At 35.8% G+C, this 22,299-nt stretch overlaps 1 protein-coding gene across 3 annotated transcripts in view; it reads left to right on the forward strand.

Moving 5' to 3' along the window:
• The window catches only part of LOC105733180 (regulator of microtubule dynamics protein 2), a 75,328-nt gene that overhangs the window by 40,432 nt on the left and 12,597 nt on the right, over window positions 1-22,299 (forward strand). For all 3 annotated transcript variants that reach the window (XM_012475480.3, XM_012475478.3, XM_012475479.3), the window contains exons 5-10: window positions 1,853-1,913; window positions 6,601-6,676; window positions 7,954-8,031; window positions 14,168-14,266; window positions 20,654-20,707; window positions 20,804-20,884. In XM_012475480.3, coding sequence (XP_012330903.2) covers window positions 1,853-1,913; window positions 6,601-6,676; window positions 7,954-8,031; window positions 14,168-14,266; window positions 20,654-20,707; window positions 20,804-20,884 — 449 coding nt within the window. The remainder of the gene's footprint in view (window positions 1-1,852; window positions 1,914-6,600; window positions 6,677-7,953; window positions 8,032-14,167; window positions 14,267-20,653; window positions 20,708-20,803; window positions 20,885-22,299) is intronic.

Below are 22,299 nucleotides of genomic sequence, written 5' to 3' on the forward strand. Positions count from 1 at the left end.
ATGTCAAATGTGTTCTTGCAAAAGCCCCTACCCGCCATCTCTCTGAATGTCAGTATAGTACTTTGACATCAAAATCCTTTTAATTCTTCATTTATTCCAAAAGCTTCTCTTTTCCAGTCTTTTCTTCTGGAAAAGATAGCAAGAGGAAGACACAGCAGGAAACATTTCTTCCCAGTCTAGTTCTCTGTTATTTTTGTTTCCAAGTAGAAAGTTTTACCAAACTCCTTGTAATTATATTTTTTCCACTTGGAGATTTATTTGCTGAATGACCTCTGTGCTTTAGTTCCCCCCAGTGGGAGGAGGATGAGAGGGCATCCCCCTCTTTTTGGCATATTCATCATCAGCTTTGTGGAGTTTTTCTGTAGCAATCCAGTTTGAAGACCGTATACAAAACAGAATTCTAGAGAAGAGATGTATTAATTTCAAGGTAAATAAAAATATAACAAAAGAGAACAAGGGGATTTATTTTCATATCTACTGAGAAAATCAAAGTATATCTGTGTAAACTGTTCCAACATTCATCAATATTAAATACATTTTTTTCATAAGTACCTGCCCTACCCTGGGTATTATGTGCTAAAGTAAGAATAAGATAGAAAAATAGACGTGTTTTCAGACTACCGGGAAGTTTATGGCTTTATAGGGGAGGCAGCACCATTCAAATAATCATACATATACAAAAACGAATGGAAATAAGTTCTAATTAAAGAAGAGTACAGAGGCCGGACACAGTGGTTTATACCTGTAATCTCAGCACTTTGCGAGGCCAAAGCAGCTAGATGATTTGTGCTCAGGAGTCCGAGACCAGCCTAGGCAACATAGGGAGACCTTGTCTCTACTAAAAATAACACATGAGTAAGGCAGGAGGATTGTTTGAGTCCAAAAGATCAAGGCTGCAGTGAGCTATGATCCCACCACTGCACTCCAGCATGGGTAACAGAGCGAGACCCTGTCTCAGATAGGCAGACAGACAGACAGAGAGACAGACAGATCAGGTCGTTTGTGAGCCCATGTAGCAGAAAGAAGGATATGATGGCAGAGGATGGAGGTTGATGCAGGGAAGTCTTTCTTATGGAAGTTACAGTTTCCCATAGGTAAAATCAATCTGGATCTCTATTTTTAAATGGAATAGGAGTTTAATTGAGTTAATGTCTTAGATGGTGAAATTCGGAAAGCAATAGGTTGAAGGGAATTCAGGGGCAAAAATGAAGCATAGGATTCAAATAGGATATATCCAAAAAAAAAGAGAGGAGTTTATAGTGCCAAAGAGAAAGGAGTCAAAAAAGGCTCAGATGTGTTCATTCAGATATTGAAATAAATGTAAAAGAATTCCTTTATCCATTTAAGAAATATTTATTCAAAATTATTTTGTCGAGGAACAGTGTGAAAATGGAGGGTGGTGAGCAGGAGAGGAGGGAGAGGAGAGGCATAAATATGATGAAGGCTGCGTAACACTAAGGAACTACTCTATGGAAAAGATAATAAAGGGGCAGCCAATTATATTCAGTGTATAAGGTGTAAGTGCTTGTTAATGGTAATGACACTGGAGCTGAGAGCAAGGCAGGGGCTCAGACCAGCCGTGGAAGAATGCTGGGACTCAGCATGAGGGAGGAAGAAGTACAGATTTCTTATAATAGCATGTTTTAAGATTGTTATGCTTAGGAAAGATCTGATCACTGGAGAGTACAGAATTCTTTGATAAAACTCAAAGTGAGTATATGCAATATGTTTCTGAAGTACTGTGATATGAATCTTATATTTAAAGAAATTTGGGAAGCATTGACTTAATTCAAGAATCCGCCTCCTACCAACTCACTTGAAGATACTAAGTGTAAGTACTCTTATCTTTCAGGAAAAACTTTAAGTGAAAGAGCGGTGAATAGAGCACCCATGAATGGACATTGTCATCTGTGGTAAGTATATAGGATTTATCAGTCTTTTAAATTCTAATCTGCCTCTTTCTAAATTAAATGGATTTTTCAAAATATTATTGGCCCACATTTAATCTGTCAGTGACATTCCTTGAAAAATATATATAATAGCACAGTAAGTGTTCTTACTCTGTTTATTCACATTTTTATTATGCATTCTTTTAAATATATTTAAGGGAAACTTTTATTGAAAAATTCATGAATGAATCTACCAAGTCTACTGGCTTTGAAGACGATAAATTATAATAAAATCTAGTTCAGTATAGCATTTTATTTGAACACAAATACTAAAATGATGGCATGTTTCTAAATGAAATATAGAAAAGCACATCAACCATTTCTTAAGCATTGATGTATCATAATATACAAATTCCACAGATCAAGGAAAAGCCATTTATGATATAAAAAGCTCAAAGAGAATTTAATTAGTTAGATGGGTATAGGTAAATATCCTTAGAGCAAAAAAAAATCATTCTTAATCGTGTTGTGTTTGGACCCTTTGTATGTTTATGTAAACATTATTTTATAAATATAAATTATTATAAAACACAAGTAGAAATATATTGTTTTAGTTATTATTCTTCCTTTTACTTATAGTTGCATTTTTACATTTGTACTTCCTTGGTTTCTTTTTCTCCCCAGCAATGCAGGTAACTCAGATAGTGGGAAAATACAATAATAAATGTATGACCTTTTCCTCAGCCCTAAGTTTCCAGAAATCCACCCTTCTCTGCAGTTGTTTTATTTCCCATCCCTATGACGTAGGGGCACTCAGGCAAAATCTCTCTCAAAATGGCTCCCTATCCACAGGTCCACATTTATCTCATTTTTGCCCCACCAAAATCTGAAGTACAAACCTTTTTCCCAAAGGAGACCTGTTTTTTCACTCTGCTATCAGCAGGGGGAGCTCCACTCACAAACGCTCACTTAAAATTCCTTGGGCAGGAATCTGGTAACATTTTATTTGTCCAGACTCAAAGGGACACTTGCCAAAATATGAATAGACTTTTCGCCATCGGATGGCTTTAGATGAGATGCAAGCCTGTCACTTGCCCTCTGTCATGAGAGGGTAGAAGGTGGAACCCACAGCACCCCAACCCTGAAGAAATCCTCACTCCCAGTCTCTTCCTCCCTCCTGCGAATTCTTTCCCTTCTCTTATATAGCCTGGAGTAGAGTGAAGGGCTAAATCTGGCAGAACCTGTGAATAATTTCTTAGTATGTCACGCATGGGTAGTAGAGAATCTTGCTTTAGGGATTGGAGTACCTGATAGATAAAGTATTGTTTTGTACTCTGAGTGCTTCTGCCAGAATTCTAGGGAAAAAGGTAATTTTCCAGATAGCAGTTTGGTACAGATTTTCAAGATCACTTCCCTAGTACAGAAGGTTTTGGCTGTTTTTTATATTAGCCAGGTTTACCTAGATCATCTAATTTACATAATAACACTAGTAAATTAACATACATGTTAAAGTACTTTTGTTCTTTTACTTTTAGTAGTAACTGTAATGAATTTGTGGTGATCAAGCCTTTCTCTCTTCATCTTTGATAATGGAGGCATTTGGGAACTGGTTAGCCTAATTAGAATGCAGAAAGAACACCCAAGTCCTGCTTTGAACTCTCAATTCCTCCTTTTCCTCCCCGACTCTTCCTGTTTCTTACCTCCCCCTTCTCTGCTCCCTCCTCTCCTTTTCCTACTCTTCTTTCTCCCTGTCCTCTATTGTTCTTCCTTCCCCATCCTGTCCTCTTCCTTCTCTCCTACATGCATCTGTACCTATGAAGAATCACATTTAAAATGTGCATTTGGTGTAAATCCTTAATTTGAGGTTATTTATCAGTGTGAGTTTCCAAATTTTCATAGAGGAACCATGTTGAATTTTCTCTGAGGGTTTCAGTAAGTACCTTGAAATGTATCTTGTGAGCATAGATTATGCTGAGCTCTCCATTAGTGGGTTTCCCAGTCTGTCTTCCACTAATCTGGTTATATCTCTTTGTTCATCTTCTTTCACTGTTTGTTGAGAACGAAACACTTTGTTTATAACCCTAGCATTTAATCCCAAGATTAAATCTTATCAAAACACACACAGAGTAGTGATCCAATTGTGTTTCACCTAATTTCTTACTATCAGTTTTGAATTAAAAAAAAATTAAAATCTCAGTTGATTAAAATTTAAGAAATTTAAATGTCAATTTAATCTTAATTCTTATACTATATCCTACTGACTGCAAAAGTTCTCCTTAAATTAAATTGTAGATGTTTGATGGAATGAAAAAAGAAATTTAAACTTTGACTTGAAAAGCAATGGATGAAATTTAGGTGGCCTGATTTTATAATTAATTGTAATAAAATGTTGAAATTTTATTCTGTTGGGTACTCTTTAAGTATGTTAAAACTGAATTAAAACTGAGTTTATTAATATGTTAATAAGATATTTTCTCATTCATTCAGCATGAATGACAAACTGTGGCCTGCAGATGAATTCGACTACCTGTTTTTGTAAAAAAAGTTTTATTGGATCACAGCCACACACATGCATTTTTGCATAGCAGCAGAGTAGTTGCAAAAGACTGTCTGGCCCCAAAGCCTAAAATGTTTACTCTCTGGCCCTACTGCAAAAGTTTGCAGACCCATGGTTTACAGTGTTATATGATGGTTTATAAACCTTCAGTTTGAAACAAAAGATGTAATCTTTAAGAATAATTTTCATAAAGGCTTAATATTATTTAGGAATGATTGAAAAATGAAGATCATTTTAATGACTTGGTTTTATCTCTGTCTTTTCTAAAATGAAATGGCTTTTTAACTTTAAAGCTATATATGGTTTCTATAAGATTCAGTTGTTTTTGTTGTTCTGACAAAAAGTATTTAATACTTCTGGAATCAAGAGAATGAGAATAAAGTCACCAAAGGATTTGGAGTTTGTTGGCCAAATAAGCCTGACCTTAATTATAAGTAATGTCTTACATATTTGTTGTGCTCTACTGTTTGCAAATTGTATCCACATGTCTTATAGCTTGTGGTTCACAGAACAGCTTGTTTTCACTTTGTAGATGGGGTAAGCAAGGTACTCTGTGTGTGTGCGCACACATGGGTGTGTGTTGGTTAGTAATCAGAGCCATGCAATAAGTGGAAAACCAGAAACTAGAACCCAGTTTTGTATTCTTATCTACCTAATCATTTTTCCATTAACAGTATGCTGCCTCTGCTTTTTCGTAGTATAAACAGCATTGGTGCTGAATCAGAAATACTGCAGGAAAATTAATGGAGTTGTTTTAGTGGTTGTTGAAACAGTATGATAATCAATTATTAAGGATATATTCACTATCAATGCAAAGAAAATACAGTGTTCTTGTCAAAACGTATGTAGTTAGAATGACCTCTAGATGGAGGTAATACACCATAGTTTGAATTAACTTTTTCAGAATTTCTGTCAACCTGAGTGTTTGAGAAATAAAGCATAAAATTATGTATTTTAAATGAGCAGTATTTAAAAAATCATATACACATGCAAACATAGGTAGAATTGATTGACAGAAAAGAAGTAATGACCCTTTGGGAGAAAGTGACCAGGTACCTTTGAATTTATGATACATAAAAAGATGAATAGTATTTTAAACTTTAAAGAAGCAGATTCCAAAAAAATATGAAAAACACAAATACTAAAATGATGGCATCTTTTGTGTCTAGGAATGGTCTTATTGTTCCAAATTAAAATTGTTCACTGGTTTTCGTATGTGGAAGTTATATGTATTCACAGAAGTGACTGCGATAAATAACATCCAAAATTATATTTTTCATCTTAGTTACTATGACAATGCAAGTATAAATTAATACCTACTCTTGAAATATTTGGATAAATGGATATTTTACCTTAGACAAAAACACTTTGAAATACTCTGAAGATTTTTGTAGAGATAGAAATGCTCTGAATGTGAAAAACAACATATCCGCAGTTTTTCCAGTAAATAAGCAAATTGCTGAACAAAAATTGCATGCAACTTATAGTCAAATAATATTTGTGTAAATTTCATATTCCCAGTAGAAACAAGTAATGACCTATGGGATGCACTATTCTAGTAATAAAGTGTTTCCAGGAAGGGTTGAGGGAGAAGGGGAAATTTTTTAAAAAAGCATACTCTAAAATTACCTTTGATTTTGTTATAATCATAGTATTTATTTGCATTTTCATTGATATTAAAGGAGCTCATGAAACTAAGTTTTTTAAAGGAGAGAATAAATTCCTTAAAGTTGACTTTAACAATGTTTTTAATGTTATAAATCTGTTGACAATATTTTTTCTAATTTAACAATTAATGTGATTAGACTTTTTCTGACAGTTTCTTTTGAGATTCCTTCTAAAAATGATGATAGTGACAGTGGCAGGTAACATTTGTTGAAGCTCCCTATATCCCAGGCATTGTTCTAATCACATTACCTGTTTTAGCTTATTTTACCCTTGCAGTATTCATGTAAATATTGTTAGTATCCCTGGTTATAGATGAGAGAACTGACCTCACATTAATGTCAAGTATTTGTTATTGTTAGGGCCCTCATATTTATATGAATACTCTTGTTAAATATTAATAAATGCTTTAGAGTTTCTTTTAATGTTATGCTTTGGTGGCAGTTTATTAAAAATGTACACAATGGTGACTATTTTTATCCTTTTCAGGTATGCAGTTTTGTGTGGCTATGTATCTGAATTTGAGGGTTTACAAAACAAAATCAGCTATGGGCACCTCTTCAAGGTATTTTTAAAAAATATTTCTTTTCAGATCCAGATTTATAGAAGGGTATTTCTTAATATTAAAAATGCTTTAATATGGCCATATGTTCCATCAACAGGTATAAACCAGATTATTCAACAGATTAAGCTCTGGAAATTTGCTTTTTTGTTTGTTTAAACATTAGAAAATGAAATGATATTCTTTAAATAGTACTAAGACAAAAAGAAATTATTTGGGTGATTAAAGATTATTATTAATCTGAAAGAAGTCACAGAATAGATGAGTATTGCTTTTTCAAAGATTAAGAATTAGCCAGCCGGGTGCAATGGCTCACACCTGTAATTGCAGCACTTTGGGAGGCTGAGGCAGGCACATAGCTTGAGGTCAGGAGTTCGAGACTAGCCTGGCCAACATGATGAAACCCCATCTCTACTAAAAATGCAAAAATTAGCCAGACATGGTGGTGGGCACCTGTAATCCCACCTACTCAGGAGGCTGAGGCAGGAAAATCACTTGATTCAGGGAGATGGAGGTTTCATTGAGCCATGATTGTGCCACCGCAATCCAGTCTGGGCAACAGAACGAGACTCCATCTCAAAAAAAAAAGAACTAGCCTTTTGATCATAAGCTTACTAATATCATAAGTGTAACTGGCACTAAGTAGTTAACAATCTCTGCATATTGATTTGGTGGAGGAAAAGCAGGATCCAATCTAGGATTTAAATTTACCATGATAGATGAATACAGTGAGTAATACACACACACATAATGTATTATTTGCCTCCAGAGGTCAGTACATAACCCCTCAACGTCAATAATTACAGCGATAAGTAAACAGTTCTTCCCTATTTTCCAGCTCTCTATAACCATTTGATAATGCCAGAGGAATAGATTTCTCTCCCATCTAGCTCTGCTATTTTTTTCTGCCATTATCCCCCATTCCATGTCATTCCATAGTTGTAAGCTCACCTCAGAATCAGTAACTATTCAGTAGTCAAGTCATGGGTAGGCAAACATATGACTTTGATGTTTTCTATTTTTATAATAGTATTTTGGCTTTAAATTACACATTAATTTAAATAATTTAAATTATTAAATCTAGTCACAGTTCTGGTTCTGGTTGTAAGCAATCATTTTGGTAGTTTAATTATTGATAAGATCTCAATGTATTAATGATAGGGATGGGGAGGACTGAGACAACATTTTAAAACCACTTTTGGGTTACTAGGCTTTGGCATAGTTCCATTTGACAATATCTGAAACTTGGGAGATCATTTTCCTTTGGATGCTTCTTTCAGGAACATCTAGATATAGCAATCAAACTTTTACCAGAAGAACCCTTTCAATATTACCTCAAAGGAAGATACTGTTATACTGTAAGTTGAATGCCTTTATTTCTAAACTTTATTTGAATATACTATGATTATAGGATACATTTTCAGTGCCTTATTCATTGCTTTATTTTTACCCAGTGCCTGATTTAGGGAGAATTTTTAATAGCAATATAAATTTTATTTTAATGTATAATACATATGTTAAAATTTTATTTGAATTTATAATTTATACATTATAATTTTAAAATTTATAACATATGTATTTTATAATTTATAAACTTGTAATTTATATATATGTGTATGTTATATGTCACATTTTATATATATGTGATCTTTCTCTTTCCTGCTTTTTCATTTCTTTTTGCAATAATCACATTCCCTCCCTTTGTGGCTGTCTCAGGTTGGGATCAACCATCCACACCCATGCCCTGTATCTAGGTACACTACTCACAGTTCTGTGGGAGGACTTTTTTTCATCAAATAGTGTATACTGAGCACAAATTATGTGCTAACTACTAACTGGCCAGAGATGAATAAAACACTCCTTGCTTTTAAGGAATTTAATTTGGAAGAGATATGTGACATATAGATACAGTTCAAATAAAAGCAGCTGATCCATGTCTTAAATGACACTATTAGTTTATAGAAAATTACAGAATGTGAAAATATATCTTAAGAATGTGTGAAAAAAATTACCATGAAAGGGAAATGCCATTTTTGAATGATAAAATTAGGGTAGGCAAAGAGATAACTTCTTCATTGCAGCTGAAAGAGAATTAGAGATGAAGAAGGAAGTTTGCTTTTATTGAACACCTGCTGCTGTACCCAAATATGGATTCTGTCCTTTATATTTCTTGTTGCATTTCATCCTTAAAACAGTGCTGTGAAGCAGTTATTTTTATACCAGTTTTAACGAGTAAGAATCTGAGTCTTCATGATGTTAAGAACCTTCCCAAAGTCCCATTTAACTAGTGAATGAAAGAGGCAGCATTGAAATTCAAATTTAATTCCAAAATTTATGCTCTTTTTATTGTGTTACATATGAAGAAAACCTACATTTTGTTAAGGAAAAAGGTATAAAGGTATATCATCTGTTTTTCTCATTTTTTCCTAGTTGTAAGACTGCAAAGTCAAATAATAGAATGGTTACAACACTCAAATTTTTATGATCTACTTAATGTTGTAAAATACACAATGATGTCTTCATTTTCTGAATATTGTACTGTTAAGCACACTAGTTGCTAAGGTTGTATTACCTTACAACAACTCACGTTTTACTTACTGTTTATTTTCTGTTGATACCAAGTTATCTGAAAGCTCTTCAAGGAAAGAGTCCACATTTTATACTTCTTGGTATTTTTTTAGCATCTAGCTCAGGTTTTTTTGCACTTAAAATAAGCTGCCTCTACAAGTATTTGTTGCTTAAATGATTGATTCACTAAAAGTAGAGAAAAAGTGCAAAAAAAAAAAATATGAAAAGCAGTAGTAATAATGACTAACATGTACATGGCTACTGTAAGCATTTTATATAGCTGTAAACATTTTATATATTGTAGCTCACTCACTTTTTCAAAAACTCTCTAATTTGCCCAGGGTGACTCAGCTAATAAGTAGTGGAACAGGATTCAAACACAGGTAGTTTGTTTCTTTATTCTTTTCTTTTTTTTTAAGACCAAGTCTCGCTCTGTCACCCAGGCTGGAGTGCAGTGGTGTGATCTCAGCTCACTGCAGCCTCCATCTACTGAGTTCAAGTGATTCTCCTGCCTCAACCTCCCAAGTAGCTGGGATTACAGGCTTGTGCCACCATGCCTGGCTAGTTTTTGTTTTTTGGGTTTTTTTTTTTTTTTTCAATAGAGTCAGGTTTTCGCCATGTTGACCAGGCTGGCCTCACACTCCTGACCTCAAATGATCCACCCACCTCGGCCTCCCAAAGTGCTGGCATTACAGGCATGAGCCACCACACTCAGCCCAGGCAGTTTGCTTCTGAAATCTTTGCTCTTAACTAGTATGCTCTACTGCCTACAAATTATAAGTCTAGATAATGAATATGAATTGTGGGAGAGGAAGTTGGAACTCTTTCCATCAGGGGGAATCAGCTTCCCTCAAGGTAACAAAGCAAGTGTGAGCAAATGTGTAAACATTGTTTCCAGCATATGCAGACCAAAGAACTCAAAATTTTCTGGCCACACAATATCTTAAAGTGTGTGTTAGTTTGAAGTGTGTATGTCTGTTTCTAATCAGATCAGTGGAAGAACCTATAGAAAAAAAAGATAAGGAGAACAGCCAAAGGCCAGAAACAAAGCAAGAATACCAGTTCCAAGGACTGGTAAAACAGCCTTGAAACCACCTGATAGTCAGAGGTATTTACCAAGGCTGGTAACCTAAAGCTTAGATCTGTAGACCTTTGTTGGGGTTGGGGGAACTACAGACCTGAGCAGAGCAGAGAGCAGCTTGAAGACTGCCACAGTGTATCTAGGACTCAAAAAGCACAATGCCCAGGGGGGGAAAAAGATGAACTTAAATGAAATTTATTCAGCAGAAGCTTATAGCAGTGAAAATTCATTCTCAGCCTTAACTATTGGGAAGATAGAGCTGAAAGAAGGAAACGCTCCTAAGATTTAAAAGTCATTTACCCAACCTCACAAGTGTCTGGAGCTTGAATGTACATTACCTATCTAGGCTTAAAGGCCCAAGAAAGAAATTTTAATTCAAAATGAACTCTGATCTTCATGCCATAGGGAAGTAAGCACATGCTAATCCTCTGTAGAGGAAAATACCTTTAGATAGGCTTTGTAAAGTGTCCCAACAATGATAAGTTCACAGTCAAAAATTATAGACTATGCCAAGAAACAAGCCAAAAGTAATGACTGCCAGCAGAAAAAAAAAAAAACAGCAGTGGATCTAAAAGGACTTCAGATTTTGGAACTATGGGATACAGAATATTAAATAGCTATATATAATGTGTTTTTTAAAATAAGAGGAATTGGCAGGGAATGGATGAGCAGCGTGAGCAAAGTTCAGTGCTGCTTTCTGAAAATAAACTGTTAGTTATGGCCATGCAACAAGACACGCTGGAACTTTCAACAGGACTTGACAGAGCTTTTCTCTTACTCCAGGATGCCAGGCAGTCTTTCTGACGTTACCTATGCTAATTAAAGCATTTTGTCCAACACCAATTATAGTGTAAAATTAAATTGAAAAGAAAAGTAGAAGTGTTTCCACATATGTTTGACTGTTTTCCAGATCAAATTTCAATTACTTAACAAAAGAAAGTCTGTGAGTGGCAAGCAAGCATATGAAAAGATATTGATTATCAGTAGTTATTAGAAAAATGAGAATTAAAACCAGAGAGAAAGACTGCTATATATTCACCCAAAGGGCTAAAATTAAAAAGATGACAATACCAGGTACTGGCAAAGATATAGAGCAATTGAAACTCATATGTTTCGATGGAAATATGTGAATAATAAATAAATATATGATCAATTCCTAAGTATTCACCAAGAGAAATAAAAATATATGCTCACACATTGAATAGTGTATGAATGTTCATAGCAGCTTTAGCAGCATAACAACATGCATGACTCTTCAAAGCATTATGCCAAGAAAGCTCACAAAAGACTACCTAATTGCATTGATATGAAATTCTAGAAAAGGCAAATTATAGTCACATCAGTAGTTGTCTAGGACTAGGAGCAGGTTAGGGAGTTTGACGGCAAAGGGATATGCGAGAACTTTTTAGGATGATGAAAATGTACTATATACTGATTGTCGTGGCAGTTACAGGATTGTATACATTTATCAAAATTCATTGAACCATACACCTCTAATGGAGGAAATTTTATTTTACATAAATTATACCTCAGTAAAGCCAATTTTAAAAATACACAGTGACAGAGAAACATAGAAAGTAAACATGTAGAAAAGTTATATCAAATAGTAACCAAATAAATAATAATCAAACTAAAACATATATATCGTTTCAGGCATCTGTTGGGGGTCCTGGAATATACCCTATGAAGAAAAGAGGACTACTATACACACACACACACACACACACACACAGACACACACATAAATTTTAAGGCAAAAGTATATCTAGCGATAAGGAGGGTAACTATATAGTAATTATACTTCACAAGGAAAGTGTTTATTAACTACTGTGCTTCTAATAACAGCCTCAAAGCTATAAAGTAAAAACTGACCAAATTGTAAGGATAAATGTACAGATCAACCATGCACTGGTATTTTCACCCCCCTCTTTTGGTAATTAATGGAACAAGAAAACAAAAAAGTATTAGTTTGTAAAACATTGGAGCCTCACATTTAATAAGCTGGATCTAATAAATATGAAGCCATGTTGCTAACCACTGTAGAATAGACATCTTTTCAAGCATATGCAGAATGTGTAATAAAATGGACCATATATGAGGCCATGAACCAAGTCTTAATTAATTTCAAAGAATTGATGACATGCAGTTTTTCTGACCATAATGCAATTAAACTAAAAATTTTAAAAACAAAATTATAGAAAATGATAATGAAAACTCCAATTAGATGCCATTTTATTCCTACTCATTTGATAAAAAATTTTAAATCTCAGTGTGAGGTGTTGCAAGGATATGGAGCAGCAGGAATTATTACTTTGCTGTGGAAACATAAATCAGCATGACTACCTTGGAAACCATTGAGTATTATCTTTTAAATTTGACTATTTGCCTGCCATATGATCGTGCCTACCCTACAGAGACTCACAAATGTGCTCCGGAAGGCATGTGCAAGAATGGCTATGGCACCCTTGGTCCTAAGAGCAAAAAATGAAAAACCCAAATGTCTATTGACAAAAGAGTGGGTAAAAACATTGCTGATGTCTGTTGAAATGATGAAATATTTCAGTTATTTAAATGACTGAACTGTCATACTCATTATCCTGGATGAAATCTTAGAATCGTACCATTATGTGAAAAAGCAAGTCATACAAGGAAATAAGCAGTATATTATTTTTTACAAAGTTCAAAACAAAGCAAAAATAAGCATACCAATAAGAGAAATTATGTCAAAAAATAAGGAAATAATTTTTTAGTAGAGGATAATGGACTGGGCAAGGTGGCTTATGCCTATAATCCTAGCACTTTGAGAGGCTGTGGCAGGAGGATCTCGTGAGCCTAGGAGTTCAGGACTAGCCTGAACCATATAGGAAGACCCTGTCTCTACAAAAGATTTTAAAAATTAATTGAGCGTGTGATGCACACCTGTAGTCCCACCCAACTACTCAGGCAGCTGAGGTGGGAGGATTGTTAAGCCCAGGGGGTCGAGGCTACAGTGTGCCGTAATTGTGCCGCTGCACTCCAGCCTGAGCAACAAGGTCAGACACTGTCAAAAAAAAAAAGAAGACATTGGCTACCTAGGAATCTAGATGATTGGGCTGAGAATGAAGATACTTTATGGGGTTGGACAGAGCATCAACTGGGTCAATACCCTTTTAAGTATTCATTTTGAGCCAGTTTAATCTTTTATAATGAACATCTAATATTTATATTTGGAGAAAAAAGAAAACTTTTTAGAAAAAAGCAAAAAATCAATGGTAATATGAAATTTAGTTTTGGTGGTTATTGATTTAAAAAAAAAATCTTCTGGATTATAAATATGTATACTGAGCCCCCATTTGACACTCCTGGCTTAAGGATTCTTATTCTATTTACATACCTGAGATGCTACCTCTGGGTCAGGAGGCCTGTTGGCAGCATGGAGTAGGCAAGAGGAGAGCAAAGGCAAGAGTCTTGTAGCTCCTATGTGCTGTACGAAGAAATATGCCGTAGTCATCTCAGAATGCGGAATCAGATGAACAAACAGGATCAGCATTATTTCCCACTCCACTCCTTTTTCCTCTGATTCAACACAAATCTTCTTATCAAGAATATTTCAAGTTAGTTTTGAAACCAGTGCTTCTGGAGCCCATGGTTCCTTAGAATTGTGAAAAAGGAAGGTAACATATTAACATTAATACCATGAGGGTGATATCACTAATATATATTATTTATGGCTATATATTTACATTTGTATATATTTATATACAGACAACACACACACACACACATACACACACATCTAACTGGGGAGAGAGAATCCCTTCAAAAGGTGAACAACTTCTAAGAGTGATGTTGTTATGTATTTGCAGGTCTCCAGACTGAGCTGGATTGAGAAAAAAATGGCTGCTACTCTGTTTGGAAAAGTACCATCTTCAACTGTACAAGAAGCTTTACACAGTTTCCTTAAGGTACATTTTGTCTATCCATTATTTTAGTGTCAGACTGATTACCATCTGCACCAATCACTGCTACCATTGTCAAAGAAATATTTTCTCCATGTGAAGCCTTAGTTTGAATCCTAGTGTTGGCACGTTCTGTTTTAAGCCTCTCATAATAAAAGTTATTAATATGTTTTAAATCTAAACTTCCTAGAACAGCTAGTTATGCCCTAGGTTCTAGGAATTACAAGCTACTTTTAAAAAATAACTCAGCAGCCTAAATGAAAGGTATGACAGCCCTTACTACTAAGTCCAAGAACAGCTCTCCAGGTCACATGAGCATGTGCAGAAGCAGTCATACCCTGATGGTTAGAAATAGTCCCAGTACTCCCGATTAGCCTAACATAGAACCAGTTTAATTTTAAAGAAATAAAAGTGCCAAAAGGAAGAGTTATTTTAAAAGCTACCTTCTAAAGTTGCAGACACTTCTCTGGAAGATTCTTGGGGCATCAAACCAAATCAGTATTCTCAATTGTGTCTGAAAATGTATAATCGCTATACTAATACAACTCTAAGCAGTAATATGTGTGTGTATGAACACACATGTAAATGTATAATATAGCCACCCATATAATCAACTTCCTGTTGGGGTAATAATCCTTTCTCTGGAACCACCTTCAAAATCTTATAGTTACTAAATGTGTTTTCCTTCCCAATCTACTTATTTCAAGTTTATAGAAATATAGATAAGGCCGTGTCCAGTGGCTCACTTCTGTAATCCCAACACTTTAGAAGGCTGAGATGGGAGAATTGCTTGAGGCCAGGAGTTTGAGACCAGCCTGAGCAACATAGCAACACCCCATCTCTACAAAACATAAAAAATTTGCTGGGCATGGTGGCATGCACCTGTATTCCCAGCTACTTAGGAGGCTGAGGCAGCAGGATCACTTGAGCCCAGTAGTTCAAGGCTGCAGTGAGCCATACTTGCATCACTGCACTCCAGCCTAACCAAAAGAGCGTGACTTTTTCTCAAAAATAAAATAAAATATATGTCTTGTACATGCTAATATTTGTGCTGTATTTCAGGGATCGATTTTGTAGAACTAAGAGGGAATTTATAGATCACAAGTCTAAGATGGCAAGTAGGTTTCTTCTCACTTTCTATCTCTCACCACCAATGGCCAGTGGCTGCCTCAAGTGAAAACATAAGTGTCCTGAAATCAAGCACAAGCCCAGAAGAAAAGAGTTTAAAAAATAAAAAGAAAAGGGCTGTATATTTCTTATTTTTTATGTAATGTGATCCCTTTTTTGTATGTTTTTTAAAAGGGAGTCAAGACCTCAGGGACTTAATTTGTTTCATTTCACACAATGACATTCAAAGATTTGATTTAAATATGAGCGAAGGCTAAGACTGCATCACTCCCATTTCTTCACCTTTTTCTTACCACTGAAAATTAGTTGCCTCATTTTAAATTGTATACAAATGTAGATTATGATATATCTGAGATAAAAGATTTATATAAAAGATGCCACGTTAATCAGCAAAAATGTTATCTGTACTCAAAACTCGTTTCCTCATAATATCAAAGTTGTAATTGAGGAGCAGGTTTTCAGAACACTGTAGAAAAGTTCTTGAGATGCTAATGTGTCTAAAATAACACACAGATAAAATCAAAAGTGGTAAGTAGCCCAATAATGTTAAGGTAAAGAATGCAAATTCCAGAACCAGACTACCTGGTTAAATCTCAGCTCTACCACTCACCGGCTGAGTAACATTGGGCAATTCACTTAACCTCTCTCTCAATTTAATCAATAACATGAAGATAATAGTACTTACCTCACAGTGGTATTGTAAGGATTATCTACATTCCTACAAGTAAATTACTTAGAGTATGCCTGGTGCCCAGTAAGTCCTCAGTAAAAAGTCACAGAATTTTAATTTCATTAAAATTTAAACACCTCGGAAAACCATCTTGGGGAACCCCACATTAAATCATGACTTAGACTTTAGTCTGAAAACACATTCCATAGTGTTTATCAAAGGAAAGAGAGGAGGCATCAGGAATGCTTCTCGCCATATTTACTAGAATGACTGAGGGGACTGAGGGGCCTGGAGTGCTGAGGCTAAGGCTGTGGTGGAACTAAGAAATCTGGGAGGTGGAGGCGAGGAAAGGGAAACAGCAAAGACCCTGGCTCCCACACCCAGGAGAGTCTGCAACCCCCTGGGTCCTACAACACAGGAGGCCATGTCGATGGGACCCAGACTGTAGGACTCCTGCCCCAAACCCACCTCTCCAAAGAGCATTCACAGGGGCCAGGAATGTGTCTCTAGAGCTATCCAGTTTGGTCCCGTAGATGTTGAGAGCACTGACTTAGGGTCAGACAAGTGAAGTTGAGACCTGAGCCTTTCCTGTCTGTATGACCTGGACACATTTCCTTAGTTCTCACACTTTCAAATTCTTCATCTGTGAAATGGCCATAATAATACCTACTTTGTACAGTTTTTTTGAAGGTTACGTAAAATAATACATTTGATATTCTTGGCCGAGGGTCTAACATGTTAAATGTTCTAACTAAAAATCAATGTTAGCTACTCTTATTTTACTATTATAGCAGGAGAAAATTGGTCCTCCACAGCCTCAAAGCATCTAGGGAAGTAGTTTTAAACACCTGTAGGAGTCATCTGTGAATCCCCTGGGGAAATTCTTGCAAACTATAGCATGCTTTCCACCTCATCCAAAATTCTGGCATGATTCCCTAAAGCAGTGGTTTTCCACCTTGGCTGTGCACTGCAGTCATCTGGGGCACTTTACAAAATGTCAGCCCAGGCCATGACCCAGACTCATTGTTATAGAACCTCTGGGTATCTTGAAGTATAGTTTATAAACAATAAATTGCACCCATTTTAAGTGTACAGTTCAGTGAAGTTTGACAAACTTATATATCTATGTAACCACCACCATTTCAAGAGAGCATTTTCATTATCCTAGAGAGTTATCTTTGCCCCTTTGCTGTTAATTTCCCCTACCTCCTGCCCCAGGTAACCACTGATTTTCTTTCTATTACTATAAATTAGTTTTGCCCATTCTAAAATTTAATATAAATGGAATCATACAACATGTACTTTTGCGTATATCTGGCTTCTTTTACTCAGCATAATGTTTTAAGACTCATTCGTTTTATTGAGTGTATCAGCAGTTCCATTTCATTGCTAAGTAATATTCCATTATATGTATGTACCATAATTTGTTTCTGTGTTAACTTACTGTTAGACGTTTGAGTTGTTTCTGGTTTGATGCTATTTTGAATAAAGCTTCTGTGAACATTCAAATGCAAACTTTGATGTGGACATCTTTATTTCTGTTGGGTAACCACCTAGGGGTGGAATTGTTGGGTCATATGGTATGTGCTTTTAAACCTTGATCAGTGTTTTTAAAGATCATAAAGCTATTGATTCCAATGGCAGCTGATGGCATAGCTGGAAACCACTGGATCAGAGGATGGGTGTGTGGAGTAAATGACAGGTGTGGCAATGTTGGGATACAGGCTACCCTGATTGCACTTACTGTTTGCAATCATATGATCCCTGAGTCTGTACTAGTGGTTTCCCCAGCTGCAGAGCTCTCTGCTGTGTCCTGATATGGTATAAGGCTGCTTCTTGAGCTTCTAAGATGTTTTAAAGAAGAGTTAATTTATTCAACAGTGTTTATTAAGCACATAACTAGTACCAAACATGGCATCAAATACTGGTAACACAGAAATGACCAACACAGCTCTTGCCTTCAAGGAACTTGGATAGCCAAGAGAAATTAAACATGTATAATATTCTTTGCCAGGAGTTATGATAAAGAGTGTTCTAAGGGCCTCTCTAGAAACTGCCTCATCATTGGAACATTACATTGAAACATGAGCATTTGAATAACGCTACACCCCTTGTAATTCATCCAAGGCCTTTTGTGAAAGGTCAGAATCTCTTTTACCTTAGGAATTCAGTGTTGTTAGTTGCCTGTCTGTGTTCTTCTGTTGGGCTTTAGCTTTTTAAGCCATAAGAACAGAAAGAGGTGTTCTGATTTATAATCACTTTACTTAACTAAACATAAGTTTTAAGGTATATATGCAGAATTAAAATGCCAGCATTAAAAAAATAAGCTGTTTACATGCGTATATTGGGGCAATTATCCCCAATATGGGATTTGGACAGAGCTGAGGCAACTACTGGGCATAGAAGAAGGTATAACTGAATAAAGTTCAGTCTTAAGTCCCTCTTATTAGAATGGCTCAAGAAATGCACTTATCAAATGAGAGACCTTGAAATGGAAATGATTAGACAAAAAAAAAAAAAAGAAGCAGGAGAACCAGAATCCATGGATGGAACTATTGGATGGTCAAGGCTCTGACTTGATTGAAATTGGCCACTTTCTTTAATCTGTGGTAGCTTTGCTGTCTCTCCAGCAGGTTCCATTCCATGTCCAGACAATGTAAACCTACCTGGTCTTAAAGATTTATATCAAGTCTGGCTCCCTACCCTAAGAGATTTTTGTTCTTCTCCTTCTAAAACCCTTCTCTTCTGGATTCTGTACAGAATAAAATGTCTTTTACAAGGGATGTGCTCTCATAAGGTGTTGGACCACTCCTCAGCACTCTAATTTGGATTCATCTTCATTAGTATCTGTCTTTAAAAATATATTCTTTAGACTCAGCAATTCAACTTCTGGGACTCTTCCTTATAGGCATAAACACACATGTAAACAAGCATATGGGGAAAAGTATGTTCATTGATTATTAGTAGTAATAATGAAAATTGAGAATAAATCAAGATGTCCAATGGGGAATGCTTCCTTTCATTATGATGCACGCAGAATATGAAATACAGCTCTTAAAAACGATGAGGTGTATCTGTATGCCAACGTGAAAATGTGTTTGTAATATGGGAAAAACAAGTTTGGGGCCAATATGTAGATTTTCTGTCAATATGTACATCTATTCAGTTTTATGTATTTATTTGTATTTTTCTAGCTTTACTGAGGTATAATTGACAAGAATTTTATATATATGTAAATTATGTATATGTAAAATGGTTCCATTTTGTTTTATTTTCAAAAACCAAACATCTGTTTTTTTTATTTGCCTGTACTTGGCAAAGAATCTGGTAGGACACATGTCAAACTGTTGATAGTGGTTACCCCTGGGGCATGAGATTGAAGTTGAGGATAAAATTAGGAAGGAGCTAATTTCACTTTTTAATTTTGGAACTGTCTAGATTGTTTATATCTTGTGAAACAAGCATATTCTTGTAAAGTTTTAAAAGTATATTTTTATCTTATGTTCTACACCCCCTACAATGGGGGGACTGCAGGTTGTAAGCTTGCTTGCCTGGCCCTTCAAAACAGCAAAAGCTGACTCTGAAGCTAGACTGACTTAGGTTCTAAGAAGAGCTGTCTAGTAACAATACCATACCTGAAAGAATTCTTATTTCCCAGAAATAAAGTAACTGGTACATAAAAGATTAGTAGATAGGAGAAAAGTACCTTTATATTACTCACTCATGTCTACTACCTGGACTGGTTGTTTCAAGGATCTGTCTTTCCTTTAATAGTCCATGATGTGATGGACTTCAGATATTATTTAACTCCTGTGGAATATGTTGAAATCGTAAGAAAAAAAATATTAATCTAGTGGAAGATGCTTGCCATGGGGTACCAGTCATGCACTACTCTCATTTTCTAAATAGATAGTGAGGCCAGGAGTGGTGGCTCACACCAGTAATCCGAGCACTTTGGGAGGTTGTCGGGGAAGATCACTTGAGGTTAGGAGTTTGAGACTAGCCTGGCCAACATGGTGAAACCTCTTCTCTACTAAAAATACAAAAATTAACCAGGCATGGTGGCAGGTGCCTGTAATCCCAGCTACTCGGGAGGCTAAGGCACAAGAATCGCCTGAACCTGGGAGGCAGAGGTTGCAGTGAGCCAAGATCACACCACTGCACTCTAGCCTGTGTGACAGAGCAAGACCCTGTCAATGGATGGATGGATGGATGGATGGATGGATGGATGGATGGATGGGACTTGTCCTAGGCATATCACTAGTTATTTTTGTTCTTAAAAGGAAAAGGATAGAGAAAGAAAACTGAGGAAAATGATTATGTAAAGAAATCTGAAAACCGCAAAGTATCTCATTGCTTTGTAAGCTTTATGATCATGGTAATCAATTTTATTTTAATGGCTAAATGCAAAAGTTATGTTTCCTTCCAAAAGATACTTAAACTGATTAAGTGATTCACATGTGAAACAACCAACCTAAATTCTTAGGGCAATTTGGTTCAAAATAGTTGATTTATTAAAATATATTTTCTTCACTTGTGATTATTGTTATATTAATATTGCCCTGTTATTCTCTTGTATTTTTCTCTTAAATCAGGCTGAAGAACTATGCCCTGGTTATTCTATTCCCAACTACATGTACTTAGCAAAGGTAATGAAGACCACTGTTTTGCTTTAAGATCACTTTGAAGCCATAAAAGCCATAAAAACATGATTACATTTAATATTGGTTATTTCTCATTTCCAGTGTTATACTGATCTTGAGGAAAACCAGAATGCTTTGAAGTTCTGTAATTTGGCATTGTTGCTTCCTACTGTTACTAAAGAGGTAAGTCCAGAAAGTAACGGTGAGTGCTGTTGTCTTATAGTAGTATTCAAGCTCAAAATATGAACAACTTGCTAGATACATTTGTAGTTTTCTTTCTTTATTCAATTTTATGTATTTATTTTTATTTTTCTAGCTTTATTGAGGTATAATTGACAAAAACTATATATGTAAGGTATACAGCGTGATGTTTTGATACACATATACATTATGAAATGACTACCGCAATCAATCTAATTAACACATCACCTCAGTTACTTTTTTTGTGGTTGAAAACATTTGAGATCTACTATCTTAGCAAATTTCAAATATACAATACAGTATTATTATCTATAGTCATGTTGCTGTCCTTTAAATCTCCAGAACCTATTCATCCTGTATAACTGAAACTTTGTACTCTGGACCAGTTTCTACCCAATTCTCCCACTCTCCCAGCCCCTGGCAGCCACCCTTCTACTCTCTCCTTCTATGATGGAGTTTTCTTTTTTACCAAAACCTTTGACTTGGATTTTACATGTACTATGAAGTTTTAGAATTTGCTGTATCTCTGTAAGATAACCTGTCACCAGGAGGCCCCTAGCAATTAAAACATCCTGATGCTTGTTGGATGCAAGACAGCAGGGACTGGAGCAAGCATAATTCCTCCACTGGGAAGGAGGGGGCGCAGCATAATTCCGGGGACCTGGGGATTAACTAGGCAGCAAACAAGCTAGACAGGTGGCCCAGCCTAGAGCAACATGAGCATCCATGGTTGCTATCCTCAGTCCCCAGCTCACGACAAGTGTGGGTATCCAAGGCCATGACAAAGATGAAAAATATGTAATAACATGTTCTTGGTTTTTAGACACTAGCCATTAATGAAAAAGAAACTATTGCCCTGTCTCTTGCCTTTTTATTTAATAATTCAGGATTCTGGGTATGCTGTAAGTTTCAAGCATTCCACAGGGTTAACAACTCAGTCTGCTACTGTGAGCCATTGACTGGTGTTGTGGGAACAACAAAAACAAAAATAGGTACATCTTTTCCTGCTCTTCTCACACCACCAAACATTATCATCCTCTAAATCATAACAGAAAAGAAATGCCTCAGGAAAAAACAAAAACCCTCCTCTTTCTCTGTGTTGGAGCAGTACAGGTTCCAATATTTATTGTGATCTGAACTGTAAACAAATAAGACACTCCTGTTGCCTTCTAGGAGGCAATAGCCTAGAAGGGAACATATGATGTGTGTCCACGTAACTATAGCTCAAAGCAGAAAGTACTAAGAGAATTACAAATTATCAGTTTTGGAAATTTTGAAAAGGGAGAAATTATTTTCACCTAGAAGAGGCTAGGTGGCATCAGAGGTAGACTTTGAAAGATCTGTATAATGTGGAGGTATGGGCAGGTACGTTGCAGGTCACGAACAGAGGCACAAAA

The sequence above is a fragment of the Aotus nancymaae genome, unplaced genomic scaffold (genome assembly GCF_030222135.1).
Source record: "Aotus nancymaae isolate 86718 unplaced genomic scaffold, 86718_ANA_hifiasm-v0.15.2.pri h1tg000057l, whole genome shotgun sequence".
In the NCBI taxonomy this organism is placed as follows: Eukaryota; Metazoa; Chordata; class Mammalia; order Primates; family Aotidae; genus Aotus; species Aotus nancymaae.